This window comes from Gavialis gangeticus, unplaced genomic scaffold (genome assembly GCF_001723915.1).
Source record: "Gavialis gangeticus isolate Ggan-Ray unplaced genomic scaffold, GavGan_comp1, whole genome shotgun sequence".
Classification (NCBI taxonomy): domain Eukaryota; kingdom Metazoa; phylum Chordata; order Crocodylia; family Gavialidae; genus Gavialis; species Gavialis gangeticus.
The window spans coordinates 10,012,846-10,035,068 of record NW_017729005.1 but is presented as its reverse complement, the minus strand read 5'-3'; the positions used below and the strand labels follow the sequence as shown (position 1 = coordinate 10,035,068).

The 22,223-nt window shown below is 43.6% G+C and overlaps 2 protein-coding genes across 2 annotated transcripts in view; one reads left to right on the top strand and one right to left on the bottom strand.

The window, feature by feature from the left end:
• Positions 1 to 19,287, bottom strand: part of PLEKHA8 (pleckstrin homology domain containing A8) — a 52,737-nt gene extending 33,450 nt beyond the window's left edge. The window contains exons 1-5 of the mRNA XM_019508648.1: positions 19,166 to 19,287; positions 4,507 to 4,623; positions 3,413 to 3,568; positions 1,703 to 1,827; positions 49 to 207 (exon numbers count right to left, since the gene is read on the bottom strand). Coding sequence (XP_019364193.1) covers positions 49 to 207; positions 1,703 to 1,827; positions 3,413 to 3,568; positions 4,507 to 4,623; positions 19,166 to 19,205 — 597 coding nt within the window. The 5' untranslated portion in view covers positions 19,206 to 19,287. The remainder of the gene's footprint in view (positions 1 to 48; positions 208 to 1,702; positions 1,828 to 3,412; positions 3,569 to 4,506; positions 4,624 to 19,165) is intronic.
• A 448-nt stretch (positions 19,288 to 19,735) lies between these two features.
• The window catches only part of FKBP14 (FK506 binding protein 14), a 20,388-nt gene continuing 17,900 nt past the window's right edge, over positions 19,736 to 22,223 (top strand). The window contains exon 1 of the mRNA XM_019508647.1: positions 19,736 to 20,344. Coding sequence (XP_019364192.1) covers positions 20,148 to 20,344 — 197 coding nt within the window. The 5' untranslated portion in view covers positions 19,736 to 20,147. The remainder of the gene's footprint in view (positions 20,345 to 22,223) is intronic.

Genomic DNA, 22,223 nt, shown 5'->3' with positions numbered 1-22,223 from the left:
ATTTTGCTTTCAGACCTGAGTCTGGCAGCTGAGACTATGCAAGCTTACCTTGTTTGATTTGGGAACTGCCAAATGTGGAGATCCTGGTGGAGTGCGATGTAGTAACTCAGAAGTGAAGGCTGCATTTGCAATCTGCATACATTCTTCAAGAGTCTTCAGGAAGGTGTTACATGTTGATTTCAACAGTGCTCTCATATCGATTCCATTCTGTGAAATAGCCAGATTGAAAATCTCTTTATTTCCCTTAAAAAAACACTATTTCAGAAAGTTTGACCTTTAGACAATCTACCACCACAGCAGCCATATTTCTTTAATCAGAGGAAGCCCAGTATGTTTGAAGAACTTAAAGTAGTACTGCTGCTCAGAGCAATGACAGCAAACATTAACGGGATTTCATTATCTAAAAACATTCTTCTGCTACCAACCTCTTGCCCTACGAATCTGAATATGAAGTATTTCAACAGCAACATTTGCCTGACTTATCCCCATAGCTAAGTATGTTAACTACTTGCCCTAGTGTGTTCAACATTAGCACAACTAGAGGATACCATGATGAAGGAATAAAAATCTGACAAGTGAAATGGGTAGCATAGAGCCGACTTGAGTTAGGATAATTTTGGGTACAAATATGTTAACCCAAGTCACTGCAATTGAACAATGTGCAGAACAAAACCCCATTCTTTGTGTAAATCACCATTTTTAGATGGAACTAAAAAATATGTTATGATAGTGGACTGCTCTTAAGTTAACCCCTTCAGCTGCAAGGTCTGGGGAAGCCGGTTTTTCCACAACAAATTGAAAGAATTTAATTTAACCAGGAAAGCAGGCTAATCATGGGCAGGCAATATCCACCACTACTACTACACAAACAGATCCACAGCAATGGCTTCATCCAGGATGCCTACTCAGGCAGTTTAGGCACTAACATCTAACTTTCAATGAGCTCAATCTGCTTGTCCTGCACCCTGAAAACAAACTGTTTTCTGGGAGGCATCATAGAAGGTAAAACTGCAACACCACACCTACTTTCCAACTACATCAAAATCCTTCCACTTCCATATACCTCAGACCAAGAAATGCACATGTTCCATCAGATGGCTGTTCTCAATGGCAACAGCTGCTTCTGCTGGAAAGAGATACCTCTGGAACACAAACTGGTTAAAAAGCTGATCCTCATTATAAAGGATAATCAGCAAGTTTCTTCCTTCAGTTTAGTTTCACTGTGACCCTAATGTTGCCTCTTAACCTTTCAGGGTTTCAGCTAATAGAACAGAATGGACTGAAACAGAATGTTAATTGAGGCTGGAGAGCAGGCTAATCAAGGCCAGGTGATATGCACTTCTATTTTGCCTTTTTATGAAGCATGCACAAGGTCAATGACACCAAAAAATGAATGGTCTGAGGCACTGCTATCCTGATCGCAGTGACTGCAGATAACCCAAGTACTAGCCAGCATAACAGATGTTTTGATCACCAGAACACATGGCAATGTGGTATTTTATGATACAAAAATTTAGTGCTTGGATAGGATACTCTATTTCTTTTATGCATTCACCAGGAGAGTCAGTGTCATGTTAAAAAAGCAGAGTTACAATCTTCCTAATGTCATTATGGGCAGAATCTGTAAGGCAATGAGGCTGGAAGGGCAATTTTAGAGAGCTCAGCACATCGCGGGTGTGTTTTATATAAAACAAAGCTGTACCTCGGTTTCTGATACACCAGAAATGCTAGCATCCTTAGTTTTATCTACTTGCTGAACGAGGAGGTCACAATACAGTCTAAGTTCTGACATTTTGGTTTTCAAGGCTTCAGTGTTTTCAGTAAATTCTAAAAACGAAACAAAAAAAGTTGGATTTATTTTCTCAGTCTTTGAGTAGATGTTCTGAAAAGTTAATACAATTTCAATCCCGTTTAACCTGGTCGGTCAATATGTTTCCATTTCAAGATGCTCTCTATAGGTTCCAATGTGTCATATTTAAAACCAGGGTAGCTATAAATTCATTTTATGACAGGTGGAAGAGTATGTCCCTTGAAAATTAACCAGCATACATAGGAATAGTGCATTGTACCTCAGCTGTTAATATTAAACACAAACATACTACAAAGAGTCTCAAGTAAAAGATGTCTGAATCATAAGTCTTTATTCAAGTAATAAGTCCTTGTACATCATGATGTTCCTATTTGTTAAGTAGACTTAGGTACAAACAATTATATTGTCAATTATGCTGGCATAGATCCTTTCTTGTAAACTATACAAGAAAATGGAAATAGATTTTGACAAAGAAAGATCAACTTAATATATCTCATGATAATAATTCTGGACCAGAATGCCTGAAAGCCAATTTAATTTTGTTGAATGAAAGGATCTGAAGTTCTGCAAACATATCACTAATATTTCATCTGTGACAGCATATCACATTATGGATTTCCTTGTGTGTTTTATCATTTGTTGTTTCAAACTCACATTGCATTGCAAATTTGCATTATCCAGAGCCAGTCCGAACTGGTAAATGCCTACTCAATGCACTGCATAACAAGAGCACAAAAGGTTTGGGTGGGGATGGGGAAGTGGCACTTCTCACCTTATCAGGAGCTAACACAGGAAGAAACAAATTAGCTGCCAGGACTACAGACTTACTAATGTCACTATCTGCTTTAACACCTTCAGAGCAGCAAGGGAGCTTGGCATATTAACTCAGTGTGGCCATGCATTGGGTCTCATGCTACAATTCATGGACAAGACCATTCAATAACCCGGAGAATTTCCAGCTGACTGGTTCCTGCCAGCATCAAGAGAGACCAGCCACCAGGAGAGAAGAAGATGCTGCCAAACTTGACAGAGTCAGATCTTGAACTCTTAGCACTGGAATGTGCCTCAGAAAAATTAATTTTCAAAGCATGTGCATTCCTAACTTAATTAGCACGTGGCACTAGATGAGTACAGCTAGAGACCACAGAACCCATTCAGTCAGGTAGAGATTGGAGGGAATGGGTTTAAGCAATGGAAGCCAGAGAAAGGAAGGGCTGAGAAACTGCCTGCAGGACCTAAGTAATTGGACCGCAGGTTCCTAATAACAAGAGAAGTGTCAGCAACTAGGGAGTCTATATCTAAGTAACTCAGATCTAGGTGGTTAAACCCAAGAGACCTAAAGACATGTAGGATTTGATATCTTGTACATGTCATATCTGGACCAAACCTGTCAAACCCACACTGTTAGAAATAATGTCTTAACACTATTTAGGTTCCTCAAGTGATCTGATGTTCAGAGGTGATTAAATCCTGTTGTCCAGGTTCAGACACTGGCATTTTACCATCCCTAGTTGTATAACTCTTAATATATACAGGGAGAAAGAAAACAAGTAAATAGTCCAGAAGGTCAGAAGTGCTCAGTACTGAGAGGGAAGTCCATGCCTTTTTCTTTCTGTGTCCTACTGTCTGTCAGACAAGCCTTGGCAGTTCCAAGGGCAACCAGCCACTTTTGTCTCTCAGCTGCACTTCTTGCTTTCAGATAGAAGCATTGTTCTCCAGGAATAATCAGATCCATCCGAGTATTATCTGCAGAATGAACTAAGAACAACACACGTTTTAAGACATGGCATTAGACACTTCCTCTCGAGTGAAAAAATTTGTTTTCTTTTAACTCACCCAAACTTCAACAGAAAAACAGCAGGAAAATTTGAATTCAGACTTAAGGATAGAGGAGTAGTTACTGTCCAGTTTGCCACTTTGCAGTCCACATTAGCAAACTAAACTGCCAGCCTCTGGGGGAAGGATACTTCAGCCCATGAAAGAGAAACTCGTTAATACTTTACTCTCAAGGGAAGATTCAAGTAGACCCTTCTTTCTGTGGTTCAAAGAAGAAATTACAATGCTATTCCTTCATGTAGATTACCTCTTATATTGTGGATTTATACTCCTTCTCAAGGTATTGTTACTCATTACACTTAGCATATACTAACTGCAATTACAACGCTAGAGTCCAAGCAGTGAAGTACATGCTAAGTACCATCATAGCATAGTAAATTAGGCCTTTCCCAGTGAGGAGTATCTCCAGATTGTATTACCTAACATGTGTTGAGCTAACACTGGACTGCCCCATGGAGGTAATGCAATGAGAAGGGGGCAGACAGGTCAACAAAGCTATTTGTTGGGTCCCAGCCCCTACCCCTACTGCACTAGCACCCTGTCAGTTCAAGGCTCCTATGTGGCACAGAGGCTGGGGGAGCACTGGCATGTCACAGGAGCTGGTCCCAGCCCTTGTTTGAACTGATTTCTATGCAGTGTGGGGAGTGAGACTAGCTTCTCTGCTGTGTGGGTGTCACTCCCAGCCTCTGCACCACAACAGACCCTTGAACTGGCTCTGGTGGGATCCCAGGCCGGGGACTGATTTTCAGTCTCAGCCCTGGGATCCCATCAGAGCCAATTCAAGCCTCAAGTGAGATACGATGATGTACATTTAGATTGTAGTAAGCAGTGACAAGTGGGTTCTATTGTTCCTCAGTTACCTTGAATTTCACACACGGCCATTTGAATGCTTCCCTTACAGCCTTTCCAGGCATCTTCCCGAGAGTCATAATATGACAAGATACCTCCACAGAGAAGAAACCATCGAGGCTGCCAGCCTGCAAAAGAAACATTGCATTTCTTCAGCAATCTGAGTTCCAGAAAACCTACCCTTTCTTTAGCCCAGGAAGCTGTACAACTGGAATCCAAACAAGACATGCTCGGGCTGGTTAAAAGAACAATTAAAAGTCTGCATGGAAATCAAATGTCCACAAAGGCCCCCCCCTTGGTGGAATGGCTGCAATTACAGGTCTTTCTTGAAGCCCAGCTGGAGTTATAAGATCCTGCTGAGCTGTCAGACATGCGATAATTAGCAACACTTAGTAAGTAGTTACTCCTCTTCCACAACCAAATAACTCAATGTCCCACCTCTCTTCTCACTCCCCCACAAAATCACTGTGGCAGCCTTGCCCCAGGGCTCCCCATCTTACACTGTAAGGAGGAAGAGAAAAATATATTATACTATCATTATACTATCATTAAAGGAAATTTAAAAAAAAACTCCTTTAAAGTAATGAAAGCAATGCTTGATTTTCAAAGAATCTGAATTTTAGAGAATACTTCTAAACTTCTCCAATCTCATCCCATCCAGGCAGGTTCAGTCTTCTTTCAATACAACTAATATTTCCTCAAGTCACTGTCAAATTCTCGACAGCAATGTCAGACGTGGAGAGGGTTCACATGCATCTCTTTGCCCATTTCTTAATCACAGCAGTCCCAAGCCACATTTCTGTCCACACTGCTGCCTGACCTTAAGACCTCAACTATAACTTCAAGAGACGTTTTGAAAAAAACCCAGGACGGAGCTAATGATAACAGTTATCTCCTTTATTTCCAATATAGAAAGAAAAAACATCAGTGATGTAGGAGAAAAGGAGGACAACAGTTAGTAGAAGAAATTCTGTTCTATTAATATCAAGTTGAAGATAAATTTGGTCAGTCAAATGTAACAAAGAGTTGATACTCAAGCTGTCCTGTTCTTTTTTCCAGAAAACTGAAGCACCAGTCAAACAAGAGCTGCATAAGCTACACTGACAGCCAACACACAAAAATCCACTTACCAAAAATTTACAGTGATACTACAGGCAAAAAGCAGCGCATGGATTCATATTTTGGGTCCATCTTACAGTATCAGGCCAGCCTGCTTAAATGGTAGCTCATAAGAGGGGGAAAAAACAACTTCACACAAACAGCAAATTAAACTGATACCAGTTTTCTTAAGTTTCTAAAGTTTTCCAGAGTATTCTAAATTACTGTAAAAGTCATTTGAAGTTTGAGGTAGCCTGCTATTTATGGACAGCCTCCTCTTTTTATTTGAAAGACCTTGGTAGCCAAATCAACAATTTTTTTTTTTAAAGATGTAAGAGAAAAGAGAAACATTACAAGGAATTTCTGATTTCAGACATCTTGCAATAAGGTAGTGATAATTCAGCACAGAGTAACACTTAATTGTACCAGAGCCTCGGTAGCATGTACACGATTACTTAAATAATCCACCGCCCAACAGTCAAGACATGCTTCTAATTCAGACCGACAAGTTTCTTTGGGTAAATCTGATATCTTTTATTAGACCAACACAAATAGTTAGAAAAAAATTTCTTAGCAAGCTTTCGGGTATAAGCACCCTTTCTCAGGCTGAGGAAGCATCTGCAGTTGGTGTGCACTCTTCCTCGATGGAATGAATAGTAAACAAAGATTTTTTTCTAACTATTTGAGTTGGTCTAATAAAAGACATCAGATTTACCCAAAGAACCTTGTCTGCCTATGTCCTTAGACCAATACGGCTACAATCTATACACCTCTAATTCAAACTGGCGCTCCTACTGCTTCTCATAAACATCTTCAGTTATGTTCTTTGTCGCTTACAATATGAACTGAGTAAACTGACAGGCTGCCAATCTACTCTTCATCATACAGACAGCTCTCCCTCTACCTCAGTTGGAAAAGCCTGGTTAAAATGAATTTTAAATAAGATGTTTTGCTATCTATTCCTTCCCCACAAAAACTTATAAGCTTTGGCGAAATTAGACGCTGATTTACCATTCCAGCAGTTGGGTCCCAATACAGAATGACAATTCTCACTACACGGAATCAAACAGCATGCAGAACATACTTTCAGAACAGAGCTATGACTGCTACATGGAGAGTTACTTAGGAAAAAAATAAAAAAACCCAACATGTCTATCCTTAGATCAACTAGTGAAATAGAAAACTATTGTTATTCTTTTCCCATCTTCTTAAGAAAGGAAAAATGATTCAGGTATTTCCAGAATAGTAATGGCACATTGTATGGCATCCCATGGCACCCTTGAAAGGATCTCAAGGCACCTTAGAGTGCCGTAGCACCTTGGTTAACAATCACTGGTTTAGACTGACATGGCTTCAATACAACAGTGAGGCACGGACAGTCCCAGTAATTTTTTGGGAAGCTTGTATGTGGCTTTTGCTCGATTTAGATGCAACTAAACCCCTGGCCCATGGGCCAAATTTGGCCCTCAGCACCCTTTCATCCAGCCCACATGGCTCCCCATGGGCTTATAGGAAGTCCCACAGGACCGTGGCCCTGTACCTTAGATTGGGCATGCAGGGCAGCCACAAACCCAACCCCAGCCCTGTGTGATGGGGGATGATGTGGAGCCCCCAGAGCCTGATCCCATTAAGCAGGGTGAGGCAGAGGCTCTGAAGGGCCCTGGGGCTGACATGGGGTTAGATCCAGGCAGGAGCCAGCAGCATACAGGGCCCAATCTGGTCCACCTTTGGAAAACAATCATTTAAATTGTTAGAGCAGAAGAGCTTGAGAGCTTGGACACTTTTTGGAGAGCCTGGATTTCTCTAGCCTCAATCAAATTTTAAGCCTGGATAAGGAGCAGATGCTGAAGCGACTGCACTGCAGTGAACTAACATGAGAAAAAAACTGAAGGATCTATTGAGAGTCATTTAGATTTGTCACCTGCCTTTGATACCACTAACCAAAAGATTTTGTTGTGAACCATTTGCACCCATGATATATGACACTATTAATTTCCTTTTGAGGTTCCAGAGGGATGTTTTGGGAAGCTATTCTCACCAGCCACCAGTGACATCCATGCCTTCACCCACTTGTTCCAGGTAAGCCACACAGTACACGCAATATGATGACCAAGGATCCAGGTTTTCCATTTCCCATAGAAAAACCCGTATTTTCCCCTTTAAAGGAGAAAAATCCAGTTTCCTCTTTGAAGCGGGAAACCATGATTTTCCCCTTGCAGCCTGACAGAGTTCCAGCCTGCAAGGAGATGCTTAGGGATGGAGGGAGTGCATTTGGAGGCAGGGTTACATGTGCGTGTGTGTATGCACACACACATGGGCAGCAATACAGGCAAATAAGTTTATGGGGCGGGGGACAACTGTCCAGGCACATTCATTGGCAACACAGGGGGGAGGGGAGAAGGTTGGGGAGGGGCACAGGGGATACATGCCCCACTACATTTCTGCACTGACAGCAGGGCACGGGTCCCTTTGGGTCAGGTGTGGGTCACACTGCCAGGGCTGGGGGGTGCACACAGGTGCACGTGCACCCCCTGTGAACAGGCACTGCCGACACTGCCAGCAGCGCCTGCAGGTGGTCGCCACTCACCACCTCAACTCCAGCGGCATCTGCGGGTGGTCTGCAATAGCTGCTGGCCGCTGCTGATGGCATCTGTGGGTGGTCGCCAACCACCAGTTGGCATTCGCCACACCCCCTGCCACCAACAGCGCCATACGTACCATACGTAAAACAGGCGAAAGAATCTTCCTACTTTATACGGCATTGTAGCGTCTCATTTGGAGTTCTGGGTCTAGTTTTGGGCTTTACACTTAGAGAAAGATGTGAACCAACTGGAGAAAGTCCAGAGGAGAGCAACAAAAGCAATCAGAGGTCTCAAAAACATGATTTATGCAGAAAGGCTAGGTTTGTTTAGTTTAGAGAGGTTAAGACTCAAGGGAACCATGGCAAGAAATATATATATTAGACATTAGGAAAAACTTGCCAACTGGCAGAACAGTTAAACAATGGAGTAGACTACCTAGGGAGCTTGTTGAATCAATGGAGTTTTTGACAGGGTTGGAAGTTTTAACTGTTACAGATGCCTATACACGTGCAACGAGGCTGCTCTGACGCGCTGTAATTACAGCCTGTTGGAACAGACTCAATTAATCAAGTCTGCTGAAGCGTGGTAATTACTGCACTCCAGCAGACTCCAGGCTCACATGTATCAGTGTCCCTGCGCGGGGGCGCTTTAACTAATGCTCATTTGACGACCTTTAGTTAAAGCACATCCGCCGCCATTTTTCAGCATGGGGATACTGATACACATGACACTCCAGGCACTTTAACTGAAGCGCCACCCCCTTCCCCTGCATCCCGGAGCATGTGTATAAAAACCCTATGATTTTAACTGATGGTTAGACCCAGCAGTATCAAAAATATGGGCTGCTGAACTTTATCATTTGTCCCACAGTGCTGTCTGGGGATTGTAAACTGGTGCACCACATGTGGCATACCCTGGTCATGACCTTGTATGCTGCTTGTGGCACAGTTTGAGGTGGGCACTGCACATGACACCTGCATCAGACTGGCCCCCATGCACTGAATCTGCAGTCTGTCTGGGACCCGGCACAGGCTCCATGCGCAGCACATGCCTCACACTGACCCTGCGTGCCATGTAGCGTGCACCTCCCACCAGCCCTACATGCGTGCTGCAAGCCACAGGTTGGCTGGTCCAGGGCATGAGCTATATGTTGTGCCTGAACTAGACCAGCCCCTACACACTGGATCTGGCATGTGGGACTAGTCTGTGGGCCTGATCCAGCCCACAGACCAGCTCTGCATGCCTTGTCCAGCCTCCTGGGCTGGGTGATCAGCACCTTTTGTTTAAACTGTTTTGTCTTTAATCTGAGTTTTGACCACATGCTTTTTAAAAAAAAAGCGTGTCAAAGGTTGGCCTATTTAGGTCATTATGTATTAAGACTATATAAATGATATTTTGAAATATGTATTGATTCTGTCTATGTAGAAAAACTCTGAAAGAAGATTAAGCAAAAGGTATACCATGGCACACTAGTGTGCTGTAAGAGCAGCACAAGCATGCCAGCCGATTGCAGCATGATTGGGCCCATGGACCTCTCACTGGTGAGTGAAGTGTGCCCCAATTTTAATCCAGGAGAAAACAAGTGTGCACCAGGTATCAAAAGTTTGGGAAACACTGATCTACACACGATTTAAAAAAAACCAAAACCAAAAGAAACAAAAAACCACAATTCTTCTCGTGTTTAAAGAATGGCATTTATATGAACTAATACACGTGGACTTAGTAACTGTTGAGCAGTACTTACTCCATCTACTCCATTCAAATCAAAACACTGAAAAGTAAAATTAAGGTAAAAACCTGATGATAATTTAAATATATATATAATTTTATCTTTGAAAAAAAAGAAATCCTACTTCTGGTATTCTTAAATACATAACCTATGAAAAGTAAACATTCTGATTTAGCTGGCTCTTTTACACTTACTTTGGCATTCTAACTTTCTGTACTTCTAACCCATTTCTTAGTTTATTCTAAATGAAACTAGAGTTTTCCTGATTTACTGAAGTGGATAGTGCTACACATACTTTCAGGCAAGTCATAAATTTAATAAACTTCAAACCTAAAGTTCTTTTATTCCACACACCTCTTCCCCTCCTCCCCCCAGTGAAGACCATCATATTGATGGCTTTATGTTCATCCTCATGTACAGTCCCTAAAGTTGTTCTCAGAGGTTCTCATGTACTTAGAACTGAACTACCAGGCACAAAAAAGGTTAGGATGAATTTCTGGCAAAACCCACTGTCAAGTAACTTGTTATTCTGCATGTACTTCTACATATTATGAATGAGGCATGCAGGCTAGCACTGGAGCTTGGGTGGGGGTGTCATGCAATCATTAAATTTAGACTTGATCAGCTTTGCATACGGTTTCATGATCTCTATGACCTTCAGATCTTTATGATATGATCTGTATCTGTGTGGTAAACAGCCACTCAGCTGCAATTCTGTTGTGCTTGCTATGAGAGTTGGTCAAAAGCAACTGCTGTTGGTTTTAGTTGCAGACACTGGCATTTTGCCTCTTTATGCAGCTGAATGTTGCTGATAATTCTGATGATACGAACCAAAACATTGCTTTGCATTTGTCTACAATTTTCCATGTAAACCGCTTCATTTTTCAGAAAAGATTCAAGGCATGCCACTTGGCTGTTCTGTCTTGTTTCTTTAGCAGGTCCCTTACAGCTGTTCGGGTGGCCTTTTGTAGCCTGGTAATTTTGGAAGTATTTCTGAACCTCTATTGCTTGACTAAACAAAAGGCTTTACAGTTAGATGTGTCGTTTCCCAGATGGTTCTCAAAGCAAGACATACAACCGTGGCTTACGGAAGTCATGGGGTGCCCCCATACACATGCTGCGGAGTGGGGGTGGGGCATTTTAGTTGCAGCAGCTCTCAGGAGCTGCTCTAATTAAAACGTCATGGTGTCTTGTGTATTCAGCATCCTGCATTTCAAAATGGCTGTGGGGGCGCTTTAATTAAAGCTTGTTCAATGAGCTTAAGTTAAATTGCCCCGTCGCCATTTTGAAACACAGGATGCTAAATACACGAGACACTGCAGCATGCTGGAACGTTCTAATTAGCAGATTAATCAAGTCTGCTCCAACACTTTCTAATCAGACTGCACGACAGCATGTGTATAGGCACCCACGGTCTTCCACTTCCTCACGCTTTTTTTCTCATTTTTTTCATGGTCATGGACAAAACTCTTCACATTACAGTTGTACTTTAATTCTGTATTTTGATGGCTTCTATAGAAAGAGCTAGACAGTACTTCTATGTTTTATAATTATTGTCATAGTTTCTGGAAGGTTTACCTAATGAAAACCAGTTTCAGCTGGTTTAAATCACTTTCTGTCACTGTCCTGATGAAGGGACTCCCACCCCGCAGCTCTGCTTTTTAAGATCAGAGCAGGACTAGCACATTCTGCACATGGCATGTGGGCTGGGCCTGGGACCACAAACCCTAAATGTGACAGGGGGGTGGGGGAAGCGAGGGAGCAGGAAGGCTCAGGCCCAATCCAGCCTACGGATTGGCCCGGTGATGAGCAATCAGGAGAGGTCCCAGATGATTGGAAAAGGGCAAATATAGTCCCCATATTGAAGAAAGGGAAAAAGGAAGATCCAGAGAACTACAGCCTCACCTCAGTCCCTGGAAAAATCATGGAACAGATCCTCGAGGACTCCTTTTCTAAGCACTTGCAGGAGAAAAATGTGATTAGGAACAGTCATGCCTAGCCAACCCAGTTGCCTTCTATGACAAGGTGACTAGCTTTGTGGATGTGGGGAAACCAGTGGATGTGATATACCTTGATTTTAGCAAGATTTTTGATACCGTCTCCCACAACATTGCTGCAGGCAGGCTAAGGAAGTATGGGCTGGGTGAATGGACTGCAAGGTGGATAAGAAACTGGCTGGAGCATTGGGCTCAGAGGGTAGTAATCAATGGATCAATGTCTAGTTGGCAGCCAGTATCAAGAGGTCAGTCCTGGGGTCAATTTTGTTCAATGTCTTCATTAATGACTTGGAAGATGGCACAGAGTGCATCCTCAGCAACTCAGCAGATGACACCAAGCTGTGGAGAGTAGTAAATACGCTGGAGGGTACGGCTAGGATTTAGTGACCTAGACAAATTGGAGGATTGGACCAAAAGAAATCACATGAGGTTCAACAAGGACAAGTGCAAAGTCCTGCACTTAGGATGGAACAATCTCATGAACCGGCACAGGCTGGGGGCTGACTGGCTGGGCAGCAGCTCTGCAGAAATGGACACGGGGGTTACAGTGGACAATAAGCTAAATATGAGCTAATAGCCTGCCCTTGTTACAAAGAAGACTAACGGCATACTGGGCTTTACTGGTAGGAATGTTGCCAGCCAGTCAAGGGAAGTGATTATTCCCCTCTGTTCTGCACTGCTTAGGCCACATCTGGAGTACTGTGTTCAGTTTTGGGGCCCCCACTACAGAAAGGATTTGGACACATTTGAGAGAGTCCAGTGGAGGGCAACAAAAATGGTGATGGGCCGAGACAGGAAACTGGCTTTATTTTGTCTAGAGAAGAGGAGACCAAGGAGATTTAATAGCAGGCTTCAACTACCTGAAGGGGGGTTCGAAAGAGGATGGAGCTAGACTGTTCTCAGTGGTGGCAGATGACAGAACAAGGAGCAGTGGTCTCACGTTGCAGCAAGGGAAGGTTAGGGTAGATATGTTAGGAAAAGTTCTCTCACAGAAGGGGTAGTAAAACACTAGAATAGGTTACCCAGAGAACCTTCATCCTTAGAAGTTTTTAAGACCCGGCTAGACAAAGCTTTGGCTGGGATGATCTAGTTGGGGATGGTCCTGCTTTGAGCAGGGGGTTGGACTAGATGACCTCCTGAAATCCTTTCCAACCCTAATTTTCTATAATTCTAATTTGACACCCCTGCTTTAAGCCAATATAAAGATGCTGCATGAAACCCCCCCCCAAACTATGAATTGGAAAAAAAAAAAAAAACAAACCAACCCTAGTCAGAATACACAGACCCCGGAGAAAACTGGTTGATCAATGGAAGTATCATACTGGGCGAAATAATCTTCTAGTATTTGGTCTCTGACAGTGGCTATTATCACTAAGATTAGCCATGCCTAACACCTTAAGAACTAGAAATTTTAGCTGCCTGTATCCCACTCCCCCAAAGCCACCTCCACTTTGTTGTATTGGACCTTGGACAAAAGCATACATGGCTTAAAAGGAGATTTGCAAGAGGAAGAGAATGGATTTATTTAGCAAGACTAAAGGCTCCAAATATGGGTGCCTCCACTTTTGGAAAGAAAGAAAGTTGATTTTCACAATCTGCAGTCAACTGGAATTGTGCATGCTCAGCAGCTCTGAGAAAAAAAAGAGGGCTCTAGGTTTCTTAAATTCACCTCCCAAAAATATAAGGATGTTTTTGTGAGAGCCTATGTATTTACAGAATCCACCAAGAAAGCCTTTACAGCTTTCATGGTTTTAAGAAAAAAAAATTAAAATAATAGAAATTTGCGGAATCATATAGGGGAATTGGACCCAAAAGTGATTTGGAGCCTTATATGTAGCCTAAAATGTGCTGTTCGTTGACAGTTCTGGAAATTATTTATAAACAAACCAAAAGGAAAAAAGAATAGCAATGAAAGTTATTAGAGTGTATGACTCATAATGAAGGACTGAAAGAGCTAGGTATGGTGTGATATAGTGCAAATAACTACAGCATGACTCTGAAGGGTGTGACTTGTTAAATAAGAACAATTATTTAAGGTTGTTATAGGGAGTTTCAATTTAGTGAAATGAAGAATACCAAGAAAAGCATTAACCAGTAACCACTGGACAGCAGCCTAATTTTCCTAGGGAAAATGGTCAAAGTAACTTTATTGCGACACTTAAAAGATGATGTTGCATTCTTTTATGGACAGATCAATGTAATCAGTATTTCCTTCACCCCATCTCCAATTTCTCTGATGCTTTTAGTTTTTAAATCAAGATCTGATATATTCCTTCTAAAGAGCCATTAGAATTCTGCCTCTGGCAAGTTGACTTCAAGTAAAATGATACTCATTTTGAAGATGTGGATTTAACTTAATTGGGACAGGAAAAAAAATCTTGAGTAGCAAACTGCTACATGTGAAATGAAGGACTGTGTTCCTCATTCATCAGGGATTTCTCTATGCACTTTTTCCTCTGTCAGAGGTAATTTAGAGATGCAGCTGTGTTAGTCTGAAGTCAAGTAGAAGGTAGGTTTGTACCTTAGACTGACCAAAGTAGATATATACTGTATTTACCTGAATCATTTATAATTTTCCATGTATAGAAACTAATTAGGAAAAAGTTGTCTTATATTTGTTGTTGCCCCCTCCCCCTGCCGTGCTGTGGTCTCCCCTGCCACTTGTCCCTCCATGCCTGTGCCTATCCCCCAACACCCTGCCTCCCCCCCACACTTCTCCCCATGCCTGCCCTGCTATCCCTGAAGCCTGCCACCCCACCCCTTGTCCACAATCCTTGTGCCTGATCCCTGCTACCTACCCCACAAATTTTGCACCCCCCCCACTTACATTTTGCAGCAGCTCTGCTCCGGTTCTAAGCGATCAGCAGAAATGGCAGCAGCTCCTAGCCCAGCCAAGTCAAGGTTAGAGCGACCAGAGCCAGGGCAGAATGTATGGGGGGGAGGGGGGAAAGAGGCTGGGGTCACTGCAGGCAGGGCATGTGGTCAGGCTGCATGGTGTCCCCTGTGCTCCTGAACCACAGATGTTGACCACCCTTGCTCTCCCTGCAGCTACTCCACAGTCTCCCCCATGCCCCTTCCACACCAAATGAGCCATCACAGCTCAGGGCAGGCAGCCTGGGATAGAAGCCAGACCTCAACCACTGCCTTCTCCAGGCCACTACTCAAATCTAAGATAAGACTCTGCCCCTCACTCCCCAGGCTTATGGGGGGTGGAGGGAATTTCATTTTGGATTCAAGTAAATACAGCGTGTGTGTGTTATATGTCTGTATGTATAGCACATGCTTTTGTGAGGTGAAGCTTGTTTAATCAGATGCTGTAAAAGGAAATGTGGAAAGCAGAGTATAACAAAGGAGAAAGAAATCAGAAGACAAAGAGACAAGGGTAACATACTTATCCTTGAACCCCTATGCAATCACGCATAGTATTTTTACAAGTCATTTTCTGAAAACTAGGCAAAAAATATCCAAGGTAAAAGGTTTATTTAAACTCAAATACAGGGCTATGGCTCTCTAAGCCAGATATGTAAAACAGTTTCCAAAGCAAATGAAGCAACACTAAGGTGTATTTCATCATAATTCTCCAATTTTACCCAAGGTACTGGCATCTGCCAGTATAAAAGGTGCCCTGACTCCTCAGTCTAGTGTCAATTTGGCATCAGAAGAACATGCAAATCTCAGCAGCCACTTACTGGGCTACACTCACATTCGACAGAAAGGTACAGTTCAGTAGTTTCAGTATCCTAGAACTATCAAGGTCAAATTATCCTGGGATCCTAGAACTATCCTGGGATCCTAGGGATCCTAGAACTATCAAGGTCAAATTATATACTCGCATTGTGGCCTCAGAAGTGTATGCTTAAGAATTAAGAGCTTAAAGAAGTAAAAAGAATATATGTAAATACAAAGGACTTCCCCACTCCCTTAGGGTCTGAACCAGATTGGCTGGTGAAGAGAAGAAAGAAGTAGTATCAGACTATGTGCACCTACTGTAGACAGAAGAACCCACCCACTTTGCAATTATTCAGCATCTATGCCTGTTTAAGAGTCAACCTGACTGTTTGAGCGTGCAAGTGATACTTTTCTTGCATTATTTTTGTAAATGCATCCATTATACCTGCACCAATGTCTTCTGTTGTATAAGCTTAGATTAAATTGAATGCATACTAGGGAAAAGTTTCCAGGGGAAGAACAGAAGGCACAACTGTTTAGGACTTTGGTAAAACATCTCAATGAATTTTTCATCACTTCTGATGATGTCAGTGACAGGACAAAGTGGAAAACATTAATCCTTGAGAAGTGACCCTAGCTGATTCCATTCTATGCTTTATGACAGAAAATGAAGGCAAGCTGCTTCTTTACAAGTGTTTTAAATAATCTTGCTGTTGTCACGATCATCTTATCTTACCCTCTGATCACATGAAAAAAAGGATTAGATCTTGCTGGAATCAGAAGAATATTTAAGATACCTGGCCACATTTAGATCATCATGGTATACAGCATCATGTTTTACACACATTTTGTTCAAAACGCACACTGTACAGTAGATAACTAATTTAGATAAAGCATTTGAACACACATGCAAGACAGGATGACAGAGTTAATTACTGTGGATAATTTGATAGACTTCTTCCTTTTCTAATTTCTATAAATCTGTGCAAGGCAATTCTCCTAGGTCTTACATCAGTTTGACTTTTCCTCTTGTAGGCAAAACACCATACCTCACTTCTTGTTTGTTCAGTATTATCATACATCTTTATCTCATAAGGCTTTTCAGGGCAGGAACTCCTTTTTGTTTGCTTGACATGTTATAACTCTTGTACATCGTTTCAGAAAAAGGGAAGAAAATGTGTCAAAGGTACTGTATATTTACAAAGTACTTCACAAACATAGAACAGACATACTTTGTCCCTTCAGAATTTTATACCTTAACACAGCAAAAGAGGCTCTGTGAAATTCAGTAGTGGTGCCAGGTTTCAGTGGCTATACCAAAAGACAATCCTGCTAGCATCACAGAAATCTGCACTGACCAATCTGGTGCTCAGACATGATAGCTTTTACTCATCTGGAGAAAAGAAAATCCCACATTTTGCAATCATGCTGCCCATGCTTTCAGTGCATCTCCCCCCTTTAAGGGGAAAGATTTTGTTCAAGATATATTCCAGTGAGCGGCTTAAAAAAAAATTAGTAGAAAGTACAAGCTATATCTAAACAAATCCTCACAGAGCCCACAGATTTGTGGCCTGAAATACTACCATCAAAATAGGGGACAAGTCAAGGTTTTATGGCACCAAAATATTCTACCATGGTGCATCCCAGTGTGTAAACACCACAAGTCCCCAAATCTGGCACCTCAGTTCATGCAAATTTTGGCCCCCATTCCGCAAAGTCTGGGGGTCGGACCTGATGATCTGTTTAGGTCCCTTCCGACCCTAAGCACTATGATACTATGAAAGTTGAAGCCATGAAAAGAAATCATGTGCTGCTTACTCCCACTACTCAAAAAAATCTGAACTGTGATGTGTTCCAGAAGGCAATAAATGCAAAAACCTTAGAGTTAACTGCATTATTGGAAGTTTTAGCCTTTTTGCATAGCAATTTTCAAGTTCAAGTTGTATAAACAAGTGCAGCTGCTCCGTTTTATATCTGTACCCCTGACATATCCAGACTTCACAGAACTAGAAAAATATCATCTGTCAACTGCCAATTCTTAACCCAAACCCCAAAACATCCGAATAAAGAAAATGTAACATTTACAAAGACACCAGCAACACAGACCACATTATTGTTTTTGTAGCAGCACTGTAGTAACACGTATTCAACCACAGATACAAGCTTTTGTTTTATTTTGCTTTGTTTAAATCCCAAACTCCAAAAACCTACCAATCAACTAGTAAGGAAATGCAGCTTCAAAACTTCTGGCTGTAGTGCATCGTACTTCATGGCCTATTGCGCTATCACATCTGACACTTGGAGCCTGATAACGCTGACCTTTGTTGACAGTGCAATTTGGGAACCAACATAAACAGCTCCTCCTAGCAAAGAGGAGCTGCTTAGTCCAGAAAATTCAAATTGTGATGCTTTCCAGTATGAGAGCAATATAAAACCACTCATCCAACACCTGGATCTTGTCAGATGCATTGAACATTTTAGACGCAAGCCACAAAATTCCACTGCATACACACTGACCAAGAACAGCTGCTTGAAGCCTGCAATAAAAATCCATGCGTCTTTGTACAGGAACACTTGAGAAGTCCTAACATAGGTCTGGATGCATCAGGACATTCCCTATTTTGCCCTTCACCTACATGCTCCCAAATCGTCACTTCTTGTAAATCTTAAGAAGTTCAGGACTTTCATGGAAGACTGAGCTTTGGGGAACACCTGGGTACAACATATAGCTCAGCATTCATTTAAAAAACAAAATAATAAGTTAAAATGCCCAAGGAGCAACAGAGGATAGTTCATTCTTCCCTAACTTGTTTAAGGTCCATACAGTAGTTGGCAGTAAAGGGACGACTTGGTCAGCCTCCTGAGTCCTAACGAGCGCAGTGATTCTTAACTGAGGGGTGTCCCCTGGGCTGCTCCAAGATCCTATCCAGGGTGCCATGAGGTGCCACACAACGTTAGCATGGGCAGGTGTGCCAACCCTATTCACAAGATAAACCCAGAGACTTCAAACAGGGATCCATCCACAGGGCTAAAACCCTCCTGAGCTGCTATGGGCTTCCTGAATTCTTTGCAATGGAGCAACTGCTCTGTGATTTTCCCTGTCACCATAAAAAAAAAGGGGGGTGGGGGGACTTAAGAGCCAGCATTTCCCAATGGCGCCTCCAGTCTGACGAGGTGGAAAACCCCTGGACTAGCAGGACAAGCTGGGCACCATGATCCTTGGCTCCCCCAAATGCCAGGCAAACAGAGGCCGGTGCAAAGGCCAGGTAGAGACGCACCTTTCCAGGCGAGCTCAGCACCCGCCCTGCCACCCGGCTGAATCGAAACTGGCTCTACCACTGTTAGGCATTCCCCAGCCCTGGCTCAGTAGGTGGTTGGCTCCCTGGGGCAGCTGGAGGGACACTGAAGGCGTGAGAACTACTTGGCAGAAAGGCTGGTGCCCATTTATTGCGCCGCTCGCCAGCCAAGCGCGTTACCCATGTAACGTGTGCCAGGAGCCTCAGGTACATCTGGAGCAGGCGCAAGCCGCCCGCCAATGGCAAAGGAAGCAAACCCCAGGACCCGGGCTGGGAGGGAGCATGGCCGGGCGACTCACCGCTCAGGTAGTTGGTCCACTTGTACAGCACCCCCTCCATGGCGAGCACGGCCCCCCCATCCAGCCCCGCCGGGGCCCAGACCGCCCCCCGCGCCGCCACCAGCCTCTGTCTACACCGCCGCGCCCCGCCGCCGCCGCCGCCGCCCCGCGCCTGGGGCCATCCTGGGGCCGGCTTGAAGCCCCGCCTCCCTAGTACCGGCCTCCTAAGCTGCACCGCGCTACGCCGCCAGCGTAAGCTGAAAGGGCCCCCACACCCCTCCACCCTCTCCCTGACAGCGTAAGCTTGTCTCGGAATCGTAAGCCACGTGACAGCGGGCCGCCGCGGGCCGAGCCAATGAGAAGGCCGCGCGCAGAAGCCGGGTCTATTGTGCCGAGGTTCCACGGGGTTCAGCTGCGTGCGAACGTTCTCTTCCGGGAGCTCCGAGATGGCGCTGCCCCCGGCTGGGCGGGGCGATTGGCTCCTTCCAATGGGTGGCTGCGTTGGCAGGCCCGGCCCCCGCAGAGGACCAATCCGAGGAGCGGTTCCTGGGCCCTGTCGCGTGCCGGGGAGAGGGGGCCGCCAGCTGATCCGAGCTTTGCTGGGGACGGGTTTGCCACGTCTGCTGCTAAGGGGGGAGGGAGGGAGGGAGGCGGGCGGGCGAGGGTGGGCTTGACCCCATGCAGCACCGCCCCCCTGTGCTGCGAGCCGCGGTCCCGCGGGTCACCGGGCTCCCGTGAAGTGACAGGGGGACCCATGCGGGGACCCCACCGGCAGTTGCGGGTGTCCAGCTAGGGATTGAATCCACTCGTGCAGGGAACCTAAGGGGTTGCTGGAAAGTGGCAGCTGTAGGCACTGCTTGGAACTGCCCCGAGAGAAAAGGTCCTGGGAGCGTTACCTCAAGGAAGGCCTGGGCACCTGAAAGATGTGGCTTTTGCATCTGTAATCCAGACAACATTTTTTTCTCTCTCTTTTCCATTTAAATTCCTTCACGGTGAAACCAAAATGATGATTGTGCTTTGGGCTCCTTTTTTCCTCGCGTGTGTTCCTTTTGCGGCTGGGGCTCTCATTCCAGAAGCCGAAGTGAAGGTTGAAGTGCTCCAGAAGCCGTTTATCTGTCACAGGAAGACGAAATGGGGGGATATGATGCTGGTCCATTACGAAGGCTACTTGGAAAAAGATGGTTCAATGTTTCACTCCACGTAAGTAGCTCTCTAAGTAGGTGAGATGAAGTGTAGCTGAGCAGTTAAGTGCCAGCTCAAAAGTTTTCCACAGTGATTTTTTTTTTTAATGAGTCTAACCACTTTTATAGTTATTGACTGCTCTGTGGCACTAGAATATAACTGTAAACGGAACCGTGTTCCCATTTAAAAAAGTGAACATGAGTCTCTTTTCTTCTCTGTCTCTTGCAATACGGATGATATGCAAAAGCAAGTTCTTGGCTCCCAGTCCTCCAAAACACTCCAAACAGACAACCCCTTGTGAAGCTTATTAAAGGACTGGGATTTAAGTAGCATGCTTTTCAGTTTAGGTACGGGCCTCAGGCTTTCAAATATACATGTGAGTAACTTTATGCTCAAATGTAGCCTCACTATCTCCGTAAGACTTCTCTCTGATATAAAGTTATGTCGGACTCTGCAGCATATTTCCCAAAATCTTACTCTAAGAAACCTAATAGAACCTTTCAGTTAAAACCATCTTTCCATTACAGAAAAAAGATGTTTCCAGCAATGAAATAATAAACTGCACTCAAGGAAAGGAATAACCAATCAAAATATAAGTCAGTCAGTCAAACAAAAAAACCCCCAACAGTTTCCAGAAACAGATTTTATTCCCAAAAAGAAGTATAGCCAAAGTCTTGCAAGTCTTAAGTCTGCAAAGGACTTAATCACTGCTGAGTTTTACGTGAAAGGAAGTCAGCTCCAGTTGTGATGGATATTAGTAAATATGCTAAAATACTTAATTTAGGATAGGTCTAAATAAAGACATAGAGTCAATGTACAATCACAGTCTTCTTGTTCTTTCTTTACAGATCAGTTTTAGCTAAAAGTTGATCCTTGTCTTGTACAGCTAACTACTTTTGCCTCTTGTAAAGGAGTTCTATTGTCATTCTAACTTTCCAGTGCTGACTAACTTCTGTAAGTTTTTTTTTTTTAAGTACCTTAGTTAAATGTCTGGTAAATAGAGCTGTTGATTCAAACAGGATGAAAAATCAATAAGCTGCAACACACTTTAACAATATTTTTCCATTTATTTTTTTCCTAACCAGTTTTAAAGGAAGGCCCTAGTTCAGTGATCCTCAGCCTGGGTGTTGTGGCTCCGTGGGGTGCCTTGAGAGCCTTTCAAGGGCACCACAGGGTTTTGCACTGTTAGGTGTGTAAATATGATTCACGAGATAAACCCAAACAATTCAAATAGGAATCCATAATACTAAAACCATTCTGATTTGTTGTGGTCTTTCTGAGTTTTTTGTAATAGAACTACTCTATTATTTTTTTGTAGACAAAAAATGAATGAAAACTAGGAGCTGGTATTTTCTGAGAGGTGCCTCAAGTCTCTGTAAGAGTGCCTCAAGTTTATTATGGGGTGCCACGGGTCTTAAAAAGTTGAGAACCACTGCCCTAGCTGCACAGCTCTAGAACTATGAAGTGGATGTAACCAAAGCAGGATTGGGGCTGGGCAGTACTGGGATAGGCTTAAGTGCTGCTGAGGTAGAACATGTACTCTGAAATCATCGGGAGACTGGTTTAAAACAAATCGTAGAAAATACTTTTTACACAGCACGTAGTTAACTTGTAGGCCTCATAGGAAGTTGTAGAGGTAGGTTGTCTAATTCTTTTTCTAATTTAGTTATACTAGGTAGCAAAGGCAAGCAGTCAGGTGGTGGCCCTAGATTTTAGGAGGGCGAACTTCAACGAGCTAAGGAGGATAGTTGGAGAAGTGCTGAAGACTCAGAGGGGAGGGGAGCCGGGTGTCCAAGGGGAGTGGTCGCTCCTTAAGGAGACGATCCTCCAAGCCCAGAGGAAGGTAATCCCCAGGAGGGTCAAAGGGGGCAGGAGAGCATATAAGCCTCCATGGCTC